The sequence below is a fragment of the Scatophagus argus genome, chromosome 8 (genome assembly GCF_020382885.2).
Source record: "Scatophagus argus isolate fScaArg1 chromosome 8, fScaArg1.pri, whole genome shotgun sequence".
Lineage (NCBI taxonomy): Eukaryota > Metazoa > Chordata > Actinopteri > Scatophagidae > Scatophagus > Scatophagus argus.
The window spans coordinates 15,771,749-15,785,422 of NC_058500.1; the positions used below are offsets into that span (position 1 = coordinate 15,771,749).

Here is a 13,674-nt window from a genome sequence, read left to right on the forward strand (position 1 = left end):
GCTTATTTTCATCAGGGTGCATTACTATTATAATTATTATTATTATTATTATTATTGATCAAATACCATGATTATTAGAATAATAAATATTTTTTCAGAAATTGTTGTTGGTGCAACACTGGTGTACCAGCATTAGATTCATTTTGTGTCACAAATAATTCTTTTGTTTTCTTTTGTCTGTAATAAAATGTTTAAAGTGGAGAAATAGACATGCATGTCTTCTTATTTTCATCGTTTGTTTTGCCGTGTTTACATTACAGAGTCACAACACATTCATTATAATTATATGAGTAGCACGTGATATCCACGGTAGGCTTTAAGCATAACTTTGCACTCCCCTGCATGTGTCTGAGGTTAATTAGGAGATTTATCTTTGATGCTGTAGAAAAGTCAGCATGGCTGCTGTCACACAGCTCATTAGGTGAGGAGTTCAGGTTTCTCACTGTACCTTCATCTAATCAACTTTAACCTTTTTAGAGTTTTTTTTTCTTCTTCTTACTTTTTCCAGATATGATCAATATTGTATATCAAGCAACATCTTTCTGTCCGCTGGTTATGTTTTTTTTTTTTTCTTTTTTTTGGTAAAGGTGTGATGATGTTGAGTTGATGCAGTAGTACACAGTCTTTCAGAGAACATGAAAAAAATGTTGCCTTTCACTTATGAATTTCACAGTTGGATTAAAGGTAGAAAAGAAATGGACTCTATCACCCACACCCCCACCCCCACCCCTCCATCCCTCTCTGTCCCTCTCTCTCTCTTTCTCTCTTTCTCTGCATGATGATGACAGTGATGATGATGATGATGCAGTGCCCCCTAGAGTTGATTCATAAAAATTGCCACATTGTTTGGCTCCTCAACCCAAATAGCGATCAGCTTGCTCTTAAGCTTGCTCTATTAATTTTAGACAGGGGATGAAGTTTAATGCTGATGTGTTTTAATGACATTAAAGGATATCACAGGTCCTCGCCTCACTGTCTTTACCAGCACAGAGATGCCACTGGGCAAGGCCGTGATCCCTCGGCTGTGGTTTTACTGAGCACGTTCCAGATGTGTCTAACAGTGTGAGTGTGAACAGGAATAAAAGAGGGCATTCTGGGAGAAAAGAGAGCAAAAGTACCTGTAAATTAATTCAAAAGTTGAATAAAATGAACATTTGGGATGTGTCACTTCTGAACACATGGGAGCAGAATATCATCTAAATGTGAGCAAGTGAGGAAAGAAATAAAAGATGTCACACTGCACATAGCTTTAAAGACAGATACTGTTTCATATACAAACACTGTTATAGCTGATTACCAACAGCAGTAATGGACTGGGCCTCTCTGTTTTCTCCCATTGATGTTCCTCTATCCCCATCTGCTGGTGACATCTAGTCCTGGTTGTAAGTCTGGTTCTGTTAGGATGAACCTAGTCCCTACATCTGCGTTGTATATGTTTCAGACATGCAAAATAATGGATATACCATATGAAGAGAAAACACAGTAAGGTCCTTTGTTAATTGTCTTTTTAAGGCTGTTTCACCATGCGAAAAAATCATTTAGCCTAACCAAAGCCACCAAAGCTAAACTAGAATTGAGGTAAGCTTTTAAAAAGACAAGATTATATTTCAAGATCATTCTTAAACAAGTACCAGTTCTCAGCAGATTTATTCCACGTGACAAATAGATCTTGAAATGCTCAGTACAATAACTAAATTATGCGTAGATTGATGTTGATGATGATGCATTTTGTTGTGGGTTTGAATCCCATCTCAGCAAGTTATGTGTGACTGAAACTCAGTGTTTCAGATATAGTTTTGCTGAGGGGCTCCCAAAGCAGAGCACTTAGCAGAAAACTGTTAAAAATGATATATGCGTACAGTTATTTAAATTTGTCAAACACAAAAAAAGAACATGCATTTTGTATGTAAGGAAATAATGATCCAAACTTCAGTATGTTTTAATATTACCTGACTGACTTCTGCTTTGTGAAATAAATCAACTTCACGATCATTTTTTTTGTATCTGTACTCAATAAGTCCTGCAGTCTGTAGAATATTAGATTTTGCTCCTCTGCAGCTGGGCTTTACTGTATGTGCTGATTTATTATACTACAAATTAAATGAACTGGTCAAACCCATGACTGATACTAATCCTTTTCGCTAAAGGATTAAAAAAAAAAAAAAAACAACTCTCTTGTCACTTGTGCGATATTGGCTCCTTGCCTGTCCAATCTCCCATCACTAATATTGTCTCCAGCAGCTCTGATGCTGGTTTCATCAGGAGCCATCAGACCCTCTCATTTCCTCTTCAGACGGATATGAACTCTCCTGACAGCACAGGCATCAGCAGCATCATTGTCTGACAGCCAGCAAACAAGACAAGGCAAACAGGGAAGGACAGAGCATTTCATACAGATCACTAACCAAACACTTGATGGCTAAGATGATAACACTGTTGGACGACATTTTGAGAGAATCGTGCTCGTGAAACATCCTCATTTGGATAGAAGCTATCTTGTGCTTTGGGATTGCTTGTTCTTTTTGAAAGAGTTATCTGTAGAGAGGCTGGGGCAGGCCTTTTGTTAAGTCATGCAAGATATTAGGACACTACATGAACACAGGAGTGAGAGATCTGATTTTAACCTCCTGAGTAATACTAGTTTTGTTGGCTATGGCTTTACATAACACAAACAACCAGGAAAACTTTGAACAAAAATATTTTTATTGTTATGTGCACCCGCCATGGTCACTGACATATAAGAGTTACAATAACTGACATTCAGTTTTGAAGATTAAAAAAATTACCTTTTGTCTCTGTAACAACTTATAGGCATATACCAAGAATGGTATTATTACTTCACATACATATAGTAATACTTTCCACAAAGTAATACAGTATGTTATGGAACAAACAGAACATATGACAGGCTCTGCTGTTTATCTTCATATCACAATCAAGTGAGTGTTTCTGCCCTCTGTTTTAATTTAGATTTATGAAGCACACATACAGAATTCTTCTTTAAAGTATTGTGCTGATTCATGGTGTGCTATCTGACTGTGGAAGTGGAAAAGGTGTATTATATTATGTTTCTTAAAGTCTAGACTGAACAGATCAGATGCTTTTGAGAAATATCACCATCAGGTGGTAATTTATATATATGTGTGTGTGTGTGTGTGTGTGTGTATAACTGTAATTATGATTTCATGGTCCAGTTTTCATTAAGTGGTAAACTTGATTTCAGCTGCATCTTGTTGTAATGAGGGAGTAGTTTACAGTAGCAATTTCCCTTAACAAATAAGATGATGATGTTTCTCAGAAGAGAAAAATCACATTTCATCTTAAAAAGGATGTTCTGGTAAATGAATGTGCTGTAGGTATTTTTTCTACAAGGCTTTTCCACATTCTGCTGTCTGTCATTGTAAGAAATTCTGAAAGCTTTAACTCCATTTATGTGGGTAGAGTGGCTATCATTTGTTCGGTTTTGTGCAATTCAGTTTGCATTTTCTTCCAATTCTAGTAAATGGATTTCCTTTTGATCTTTCCTGCAAAACCTTGATTATCAGAGCAACAAGTAGACGTTGACAATCTACTGACCAGCGGTTGATATTTAAGAGGACTGTGGAAAATCCACAAACTTTTCCCAACCCCTACACTCATGCCCTCTTTCATTTTCCTCACAGACTTTTTCCCCTCTTGGATCTTGAAAAGACTGGGAAAGTGCTTGCAGTAACTTTGAGAAAACCTAAGATATTCACTGTAAAAGTAAGATTTTAAAGGTATATTTCCTAAAAATAATAATAATAATAAAAGCAAAGCTGGTGTCACTAAATCCGTAACATTCATTCTGGTCTTACAGTGACAATAAAACAAAACAACTGGAATATCAGCACTGACATGTCTGCCACAGATTATAGATGCACGCAATACAAAACACTAACACTACAATGGAGTTCACTAAATACAACCAGAATGATATCTATACAGGTCTTCAGCTTCTTATAATGATACCTCACAAAGAGGTGCCAGCATCCGTGGTCATTTCATCAAACATCATCACATATCTGACACGGACTGATGTGAGAACAGAATCATACAAGAAACAGAACATATTCACAGCAGCACACCTTAAGGAAACATTACACACACTGCATCACCTAGTTTGTGCTTTAAGACTGTGCTCTGGACTCATTTTACAAATGAATACAAAAGAAATATTGAATCAATTGATCAACCATAAAAGTTAGTAGCCTATGCGTGAAACGCGTTATGCTAGTTAACCATCTCCTCCTTCAGCCATAATCTTATGGAAAACTACTGTCAGTGATTGGTTCTTATCTGAGGTCTTTTTTCACAAATCAGCCCAGACATCATCAACAGTAACAGAAAGTTTAACTCACAGGATTCATATTCAATAAATCTGTAAATTATAATAAACTACACCCATTTTGGTTGGTAGAATTTATTAAAATCTGAAAAAAGTTTTTTAAAAAGTTTTCTTCGTCTCACTGAGCTGCTCTTTTGTATACTTGAGGCAAGCGATGATAACTTCTGTGTTTTAGGCCACTAGAGTATATTGTACGCAGCTTCTGATGCCATGTTTTCTAGAATACACGACTCTCCGTTAAAAACATGCTATGTATAAGCATGTTTTAGCATTAAAGGAAATAAAACTGTCAAACAGATTTAGATTAAAAGCAGTGGAAAATATCTAAAAGCCATGACTAAGACTGCCAGGGCCACGCTTGTAAATTTCTTACCCAGCTATTTAGACAAAAGTTTTACTAAAAAAATAAAAAACAAAAAACAAAACTACTGTAGCCAAACCACAGGTGAATGAATGTAAACATGTAAAGAATGTTCAGACGATAATGTTGAGCCAGTCCCTCATGTTGTTCAGCGTGTCCAGCATTATTCAGCCGCCTCATGTTGCTCCCTCTCCTCAGGAACAGACATGAAGATCTTCTGACAGAACATGGTGAAGATTTCTGAGGAGAAACAACTCGTCACATTAGCCGTGTTTGTTTTCCTTTACTGGGTTACTACAGGTCAGGTCTTCAGGTTTTTTTTTTTTTTTTATTGAACATCAGATCAACATCTTGGTTTGAGTTCGTCGCAACAACTATATAAACAGACTCCAGCAGATATTCTCACAGGAATATCATAACAGACTGTAATGAATGCTTTCCCAGCCTTGCTTGGGCAAATAGAGATAAGCGATATTAAAAAAAAAAACAAAAATGTCTCGCTCACCCAGCACTTTCTTGACCACATGGGGTTTCTTCCACTTGTAGCCCAGTAGGTACGCTGGGGCGCCTGTGAGAATGATGCTGCTGCCTATCAGGCACTCAAACGGAGCCGCCCAGAAGGACACAATGATCATGAAGACGCAGCCCAAAACAAAAGTCACAGGGATGACCAGAGGGAACTGCAGAGAGAAAATACAATTGGTGTAGCTGTTTGTTACTGTCCGAGAGAGAGCAGATAAAATACTAAAATCCCTGCATTTTTAGATCGTCAGAAATGCACTCATAGTAGTGTGGCATCGTCACTCCATGATAATGCAACTTAAACCGATAATACAAAATATAATCAACTAAGAAATTCTGATGCCCAGCAGCATGTAAAGTAACTCTTCTGGCGTAATCGGTATTTTTAATTTTGCTTCTTTGTTTTGATGCTAATTATTTTATACATTTACTTCAGCAACATTAGGCGAGTTCACAACTTTTACTTATAACAGAATATTCTTACACTCTACTATTACTTTTACTTCAGCAGAATACTTCCTCTTTTCACCCTTCATGAAGTGACAAACACCAGTTCTAGTAATAATGTTACATAGTCATTTATGACATTCTACCAGGTATTATTAAACTTTTATAAATGTGAAACCTTCTGAGAAACAATACTTACATTATCATCACAAGCAGGCCTACATACAGTATTCTGGAAATTCAGTTTCCCAGTAAAATGAGTGTCACGAGTTAATGAAGCGAAATGCATTGTTATCCTGGCAGTGGCTCTGAATTAGATCTAAGAAATAGTCAAGCTGTCGTATTTCATGAATGGTTTACTTGTTAGAGATTAATTTTAGAAAACAAATGGGCTGAGAGCACTCTGGGAAACACTCAAAGGAAAGATGAAAGACTCTGGTCAACCAAAGTAATATTCCCCTGATGAAACAGAGACAAAGAGCAACTCCCTCCTATCCTGGAAACACAATATGGCTCCCCTTCCAACTCATAACAAGAACAGTGTTACAATGGTGCTTTCACTGAAAAGATAATAAATAAAATAAAAAATAGTGGAAGCTCTATGAAACCAGAAGACATGTTGATATTTTGGGCAGACAAAGAACCTGGCTGAAGTTCAGGTAAAACAAAGTTCTTACATCACTTGTGTGCCTTTCAGTGTGTCCCAAAGACTTTTCACAGACAAATCTTCAGAGCAACAAACATTTACTACCTGGAATACAGGCTTTCAGACATTGATACTCATGGATACCTTAATGGGCCTTCGTAGGTCGGGCTTAGTAAAGCGCAGCCAAAGCATGCCAGCAATGGCCATACCAACACACAGCCAGGTGAAGAAGCTGAAGAGATTGATGACAGAGAAGATGTCCTGGGAGATGGCGTACATCATGGATAGCAAACACTGACACAAGGGAAAAGGGAGACAACTCTGTATTAGTCCTGCATACATAGCATGTGAAAACACACACACACAAATTATACTTATTTGGTGTTTTTGTTATAGAATGAGCCCGTTATATCCACAGAGGGAATGAGTCCTCCTCTATGGAGTCTGCCATGTTTCTAGGGTAGCCCAGAGCAGACAAACCAAACACTGGCTCTAGAGAGGGCCCTTTTAGCAGCCCTTGTATTTTCTCTTTAAAGTTTGGAAAGGGAGATTGAGAGGTACACAGCTGGTTGCAATTTCACCGCTAGGTGCCATACGCACTGCCTCTTTAAGGGTTATTTTTGGGCTATGCTAAATGCTAATGTAAACAGAGAGTAGAAAGAGAGCTGTAACTAGTTTTAGAGGGTTTATTATAAAATAAATATTGCCCGTAGAATAAATAATTCTTTGTGCCAAGATTTTCAGCTGGGAGAGCAGATTTATGTCCTGCAATCTCTTTTTTTAGTTAATAATTTTATTCAGGTGCGTAAAAGTGAACAGAAACCTGTTAATGTCGCAACAGAGTCTTACCGTGAAGATGAGGGATGGGACTGGTGTGAAGAGCTCGGTGTGAACCAATCCGAGAGCAGCAGGGAGCTGACCCTCTCGAGCTCCAGCATAAAACAACCTAAAAATAAAGAAGTCATCTATGACTGTTCAAATTTAAATTCAGTATTTGTCCACAATTTAATCCTACATATATTTCTGGAAAATTTGTAGACATCCAGCGAAGAAGCATTATCTAACCTTACTTGCCATGCCAAACACATTTGTATCAATTGTTTGCAGCAAAATGCTGTCAGGTGTAAACACGCACCGTGCCGAGGTGAACAGGGATCCATTGACGGCTCCAAAGCAGGACAGTCCCACAAAGACAGGAATCAGCCAGTACATCACACCAAGATGGTACTCCCCAAAACTCTGTGGCACAGCACAGCGTATATGAAGGCGGCTCACACTTTACCAACACACCTACAGATGCAGCTGATGGCTATGTGTAACAGGCTGCGTGTTCCTCACCACAGCAACAGCTTCGGACTCAATCATGACCTGAGGAGAGATGGTGGTGAAGTAGGCCAGGTTGGTCAGGACGTACACCACCGTCACTATAGGCATGGAGATGATGATGGACAATGGCAGGTTCCTATGATGGGGGCAAAGGTCAGGTCATGTGAGGGACAAACACCCAACATGTTTTTTAGTAACGGGTCATTGTTTCCACTGTTTTTTTATGAGATCAGTAATTGAATTTGTGTTCAATTTTATACAATGTAGCTGGCAAAGGTGGCCATCATATTTCATGTCTGATTAGTTGCATACAGTGTTCAGTCATGCTAGATTATAAAATATTTAAAGGTATAAGCATCAAATCCCTCTCTCAACATCTTTCAGGTATCATAAAGAGGAAAGAAAAGCCAACTGCTTAATATTTGATGCAATCCAATCCATTGCAATTCAACTTGATTTGCTTTTGTCAAGACTGTCAAAGAGCTGTTAATGTAATCATCATTCATGTAATCATCTGCAAGCATCTGGCAGCACAATCATGGATGAGCGTAGTCATGCTGTTGTCTGTCTTCAAAACAACTGTGATCACATTCACGTCACCTCTCAGGGTTGATCATCTCCTCTGTTACATAATTCAGATAATTCCTACAAGAAAATAAAGAGCACAGCACTATTTTAGGGATTGGATAAACACTTGAATGACTGTATATTGTAATGCAAAAGCTAACAGTTAGCAGCTATGAAAAAAATCATTTCTATTTTTGGTGTGTAATTGTATCAGAATAGGTCACAAATGCCTCACCAGCCTCCAAAAGCAAAGAGACCACTGTACAGAGCCAAGACAATGTTGTCCACTCCCATTTTGCTGCCTTCAAAGGCCTTTTCTGGCGTCAGGTACGGCACATCGCCTGCACTCAAACAGACAGAAGGTGAAGGAATCTTAACAACTGAAAGAGAAACAATCCTCTCTGAACACCAACAGCTTTAGTTCATGAACTAATCTTGTGTTTTTTGGATTCTCACTCACAGCTGCTGACACTTTTTTTTGTTGTTGTTTTTTTTTTTTAATTTCTTGCATAAAGGCCAGTGTGTTGCTGCCTGCCCTTTGATAGGCATGACATTTTCGAGCCAGTTGGGACTTCATCTGAGCACTTGGCCTCCAGGTTTGAGCATCTGCTTTCGTGTACTGAAGCACAATCAGGTCCGTTAGGGCTGACATTTAAAAAGAGGAAATATCTTTTGATAGGTAAACCTCAGTCCACTCATTTATCCACAGCAGCTAACAACTCCAATGCATCATCAGAAATGGCAACTGTCAAGTGTGTGTGTGTGTGTGTGTGCGTGTGCTTGAAATCTTGGTTGTGCTCGACTCTCTCCTCTACCTGTCGCTTTCACATGGTAATGACTCTACTTTCCGTGAGGCCTGTTACACACACATTATTTTCTCACTCAGTCTTTCTGTCCCGGCACTCTGAAAGACCACAGTGTGACAACAGGCGACGAGCTTCGCCGCCTAGTTTCCATGGTAACACAGCGTTGAGCACAATGGTTGTGGGCGTGACGTTGGAAAAAAGGTGGGGGAGTAGCAGATGCAGCATGGAGCGAACGATGGCCTCACTGTCTTCCCGCGCTCTTTCAGTTTGAATGGCCGAGTTGATTCAGCTTTGAATGTCTCTTGCTATTCCAAATGGAGCTGACCTTGCACATGTGAGTCACAACGGCAGTGGTTGCCTTCATGTTTAAGGCTTCATTATAAGGACAGTGAATTAATGCAGGCAGAAAAATTGTTGTGCAGTAATCATCAGCGTTTCTAAAATTTGCACTATTTCTCCTATATGCCCAGATCCAATCTGTAATGTTCATACTGTGCAGATGAATTACATATGTAACTAACTGTGCTTAGCAGTGCTCAGCTTCACACAAGCACATAGACACACACTATGCACATGGTTGCACACTTGCTCAGACTCAATCACATGGCTGCAAACAGATAAGCCTTGTGTTCAAATTCAGCAACTGTGCTAACAAACTGAAAGGAGGGCAGTTTGCTTGACTGGACACATTAGTGTTAGTCAACAATTTGTTGATCATTAGAGACATGAGAAATGAACCTGCTGTGTCAGAAGCACACACATAAGGATGGCAAAATAATGGATGTGAACTATACTTCGATAAACCTACACATGGTAATGGTATGGTATAGTTTATGCATCATTGGGGCAATAAACCACAACAACAAGAAGCAGGAGTTGGTTTAACACACTGTACAAAGGCGCATGCTGGGAAACACGCATTTTTCATAGACAGCAAAGGCAGCAGTACAAAAACACTGAGCTTGAAATTGTAGAGAATGTTTCTGATCCTTTAAGTAAATTCTAATATCGCTTAAACATTGCATAGAAGTAATTTGCTGGGTTAGTGGTAGGTGTTTCTTAGCCATGATAAATGTGCTTTTAGCGTTCATACTGGACCCTCCCCCTTCCCTCACACACACACGCACACACATCAAACAAGAACCGGTTTACTTTCACACAAAGTGATGATGAACAACTTTGTTTGCACAGTCTTGTAAGGAGTTTTAAAATTTCAGTTTGTAATCACTGTTTTTTTGTCTCTGTGATCAATCGAGCCACAGAATGCTATACAACACAGTGCCATGTAAATCCCTGAAAGAGCCTGACCAACACAAAAATCTACATACTACAGAAAAATAAAGCCAATAAGGATTTGTGACTTTGAGACCGTCAGTAGGACTCACCTGTGAAAATCTGGATGAACCCAAAAAGAATGATGATGGCCAGGGCCAGCAATTTGGAGGCAGTGAACAAATCCTGGACCTTGGTGGCCGCTTTCACGCTGATACAGTTAACAAACGTCAGGGAGGCTACATGAGATACAAAAAAAGAGTGCCATCAGGAATTATGGGGATAAACCAAAAGAGAATTTTTACTATTTGCATTCTGTAAAGAAAGAGAATATATTTGTACAGTTAGTGTTTGCAGGGCAACCACTCTTTTACTCACTAAGACACAGGCAGGCAATGAGCTTTGCGGCACTGTCGGGCACACTGCAGTTTGGGTAGAGAGGTTTCAGAAGGTAGGTAGCAAACACCAGCGACACCACATACTGCGATGACGGCCGGATGATGAGCATTTCCACCCACAGCTTTAGAAAGGCCGCCAGTTCGCCGTACACCTCCAGGATGTAAGTGTAGTCTCCCCCCGACTTGGTGATGGTTGTTCCCAGCTCGGCGTAGCACAGGGCACCCATGGTAGAGATCACTCCACAGACAGACCAGACAATCAGGGAGAGTCCAGCTGAACCGGTCTCTTTGACCACGCCTGTCGGAGTGACGAAAATGCCAGAGCCGATGATGGTACCTATGATCATTCCCACACCATTGAAGAGGGTGATGCTACGTTTGAGTACAATCTTCTCCGCTTTGCCAGATGAGCCATCAGCAGGGCTCGCGGCAGTGGCAGCAGGGACCATGGGGGTTGATGGAGACGCTGGCTGATCTACAATAAGATCATCTTGTTCTGGGTCAGCTTCAGCTGCTGGAGGGAAGACAGCAGAGAAGGAGATGAGACAGAGTTCACAAAAAAAAGTGAAAATCACCAAAGTTTTCTCTGATGGTACCTGGCCTGAGACATTCTAGGCACTGGTTCATTTAGCAAACTTGTATCACAACACACAGGTGGAAACAAGAATAAAACAGACATTTCTTTTCTAATGCCGGTCTGTATAATAGGTTAAATGCAGCAGTATCAGCTGTGGAATGGCCCATTCTCAAGCAGGTTAAACAGGCTGACCGGGGTGATTCTGAAACCTGTTTCTAAAGAATGACACCTTATCTTCCTAATTTTCCTCTCCCTCTGTTAACACGACACTGTCAGGTAGCTGTGTTTACCCTCCTATTAAAGTACACGTGAGGCACATAAGCTCTATTTCTGTGTAATATGAGCAGAATTTCCTACACACACACACAGACACACACGTAAAACACCATCATGCATCTCCATAAACATCAGTCTGAATTTAGCATCAGGCAATGTTGCATCAGAGCGCATGGCGGAATAATGCAGCCCTGCACCATGTGGTTTCTACAGGAGTGTGAGCATGCACTATACCTACCCTCCATCTTCTCCTGGCTCGCCGCCTTGGCAACGCTCTCTCTACTGCTCCGTGATTTCAGCTCCGGCTCAGCCATCTTCCCTCTTAATCTGGATCCTCTTGTCTTGTCTTTTTTCTTGTGCCCCTTTTTCCTTCCTCTCTTTATGTCCCTTTCCTCCTTCTGCTTAGATTTCCTCTCTGTCTGTCCCTGTCTCTCTCTCACACACACACACACACACACAACCCACCCCCCTTAAACCTCACTAACCCTCTCTGATTTGTCGTCTCTCACACACGTGCACACACGCTGTACTGCAAACATTGCCTTCGTCACTCAGACTGGAATATCATCTGACCCTGATCCTCTCTGTGTCTCTCCCTTCCTCCAGGACACAGCAGGGAGGAGCTGAACCTTTGTGATGCTGCTGCTGCCTGAGCCTACGCCCACTCCAAATGAATGATGGGATAGAGCAGCAGAGGGGAAGCAGGTTACAGGCAGGCACCATTTGGAGGGGCCACCATGTGACGCTGTAATCTTTCTGTGTGCTGCCTAATCCAGTGCCATACAGTATGTCTGTGTGTGTCAGTGTGTGCTTTCATGTCAGAGTGTATTAGGAGGGATGTTGTAAAGTTAGTACTCCCTCCTGTGGTGGGAACATGATAAAACAAGCGTCTTTGTTCTCCCTCTGTCATGCAGAAAGGTGGCACCACAGAGAAAATGGAGATGCACTGGCCACATTCAGTGAAGATAATAATGAGTGACCTGATTGAGATGCATGATATTTCTGTATCCAGTGATGCTGTTCCCACCGTTTTATTTTTGCTAACCACAAATTGTGACATTTTATAGGGCCAAACCTACACAGGGAATACAGCTTGCAGGGAATGTGAAACATTCACTGGTAAATATTTGTACTGAAATATCGCAAATTTATTAGAACGTTTAGAGGCGGTGACATTAGTTATCTATTAGTTGTTCTATTAGTTGTTTTCATTTGCATTTGCACAGCCATAATGTGTGTGATTTGCCTGTATTTATCCCTTCAACTTGGCTGGAATCCAGTGACTTGCACGTCGCATTTTTCACCACTAGATGGCGACCTAAACGTTTCAAATGAGGAACTTGTTTCTGGCTCTTCATGGTGAAACTGACGTTGAAATAAAATTAATGCACAAGAGGGAGGCTGTGCAGGCCACATATAAAACGCATCATTCATCTGCATCTGTGAACAAACTGAATTTGCATTTTGGGTTTCTGTGAAATACCAACCAAATACACACACACTGCATCCCAGCAAACCAGCACTTGATGTCTTCCTATGTAACTCCGTTCCGCTTCCGCTCACAGGGGAAAATGGTTAGCAATGTAAAATGTGCATTCCGAGAATGAGCCCCGTTCTGTTTTGGCGTCAGTAGTTGCTCACTTGCATTACTATGACAGCTGACAAAGTCGACAAGCGATCACCAAGCTCTGCTCATGCGAACGTCTTGGCTTTGTAGCGGTGTAGCGCAAGTCGACGCTGGATCCACCCAGGGCACTTTCTGCCTCGAGTCCGGGGACTTTCCCCTGGGCGAGTATAGAGAAACCAGGTCCTCAGCATGTAGCCCAGAGTGCAAGCCTTCCGAATGCCCGGATGTAACATGAGCGAAACGACGTTTAAGAAGGTAGAGAGCCGTCCGGAATTCACAATCACGGTGTCAAAAAGCGTTGCAAAAGCATTTCATAGTGTAGGGGTAATGTACAGTGGAGTTAATCTGTTAAAGTCAGACTGACAGCCAGACTCCTACTGAAATGTCAATTATTTGTAAGTGTCTATTTCTTGAATTCAACCTTCGCAACCCCGAGGAATCATGGGAAAATTTAAAGACGCAGAGCCCAAACAAGTCGCAGAT

The 13,674-nt window shown here is 40.7% G+C and overlaps 1 protein-coding gene across 2 annotated transcripts; it reads right to left on the reverse strand.

The window, feature by feature from the left end:
• Positions 1-2,721: 2,721 nt before the first annotated feature.
• Positions 2,722-13,101, reverse strand: LOC124062826 (large neutral amino acids transporter small subunit 1-like). 2 transcript variants are annotated; one of them, XM_046395827.1, is made up of 11 exons: positions 11,803-13,101; positions 10,692-11,222; positions 10,427-10,552; positions 8,471-8,576; positions 8,269-8,313; positions 7,681-7,804; positions 7,478-7,581; positions 7,192-7,288; positions 6,487-6,636; positions 5,233-5,407; positions 2,722-4,967 (listed from the first exon to the last, which is right to left on the reverse strand). In XM_046395827.1, exons 1-11 carry the CDS (start codon positions 11,876-11,878, stop codon positions 4,891-4,893), a joined length of 1,611 nt encoding a protein of 536 aa, XP_046251783.1. In that variant the 5' UTR covers positions 11,879-13,101; the 3' UTR covers positions 2,722-4,890. The 2 variants fall into 2 exon arrangements, with proteins under 2 accessions (XP_046251783.1, XP_046251781.1); XM_046395825.1 differs by having other exon boundaries at positions 10,692-11,225.
• Between the last annotated feature and the right edge of the window lie 573 nt (positions 13,102-13,674).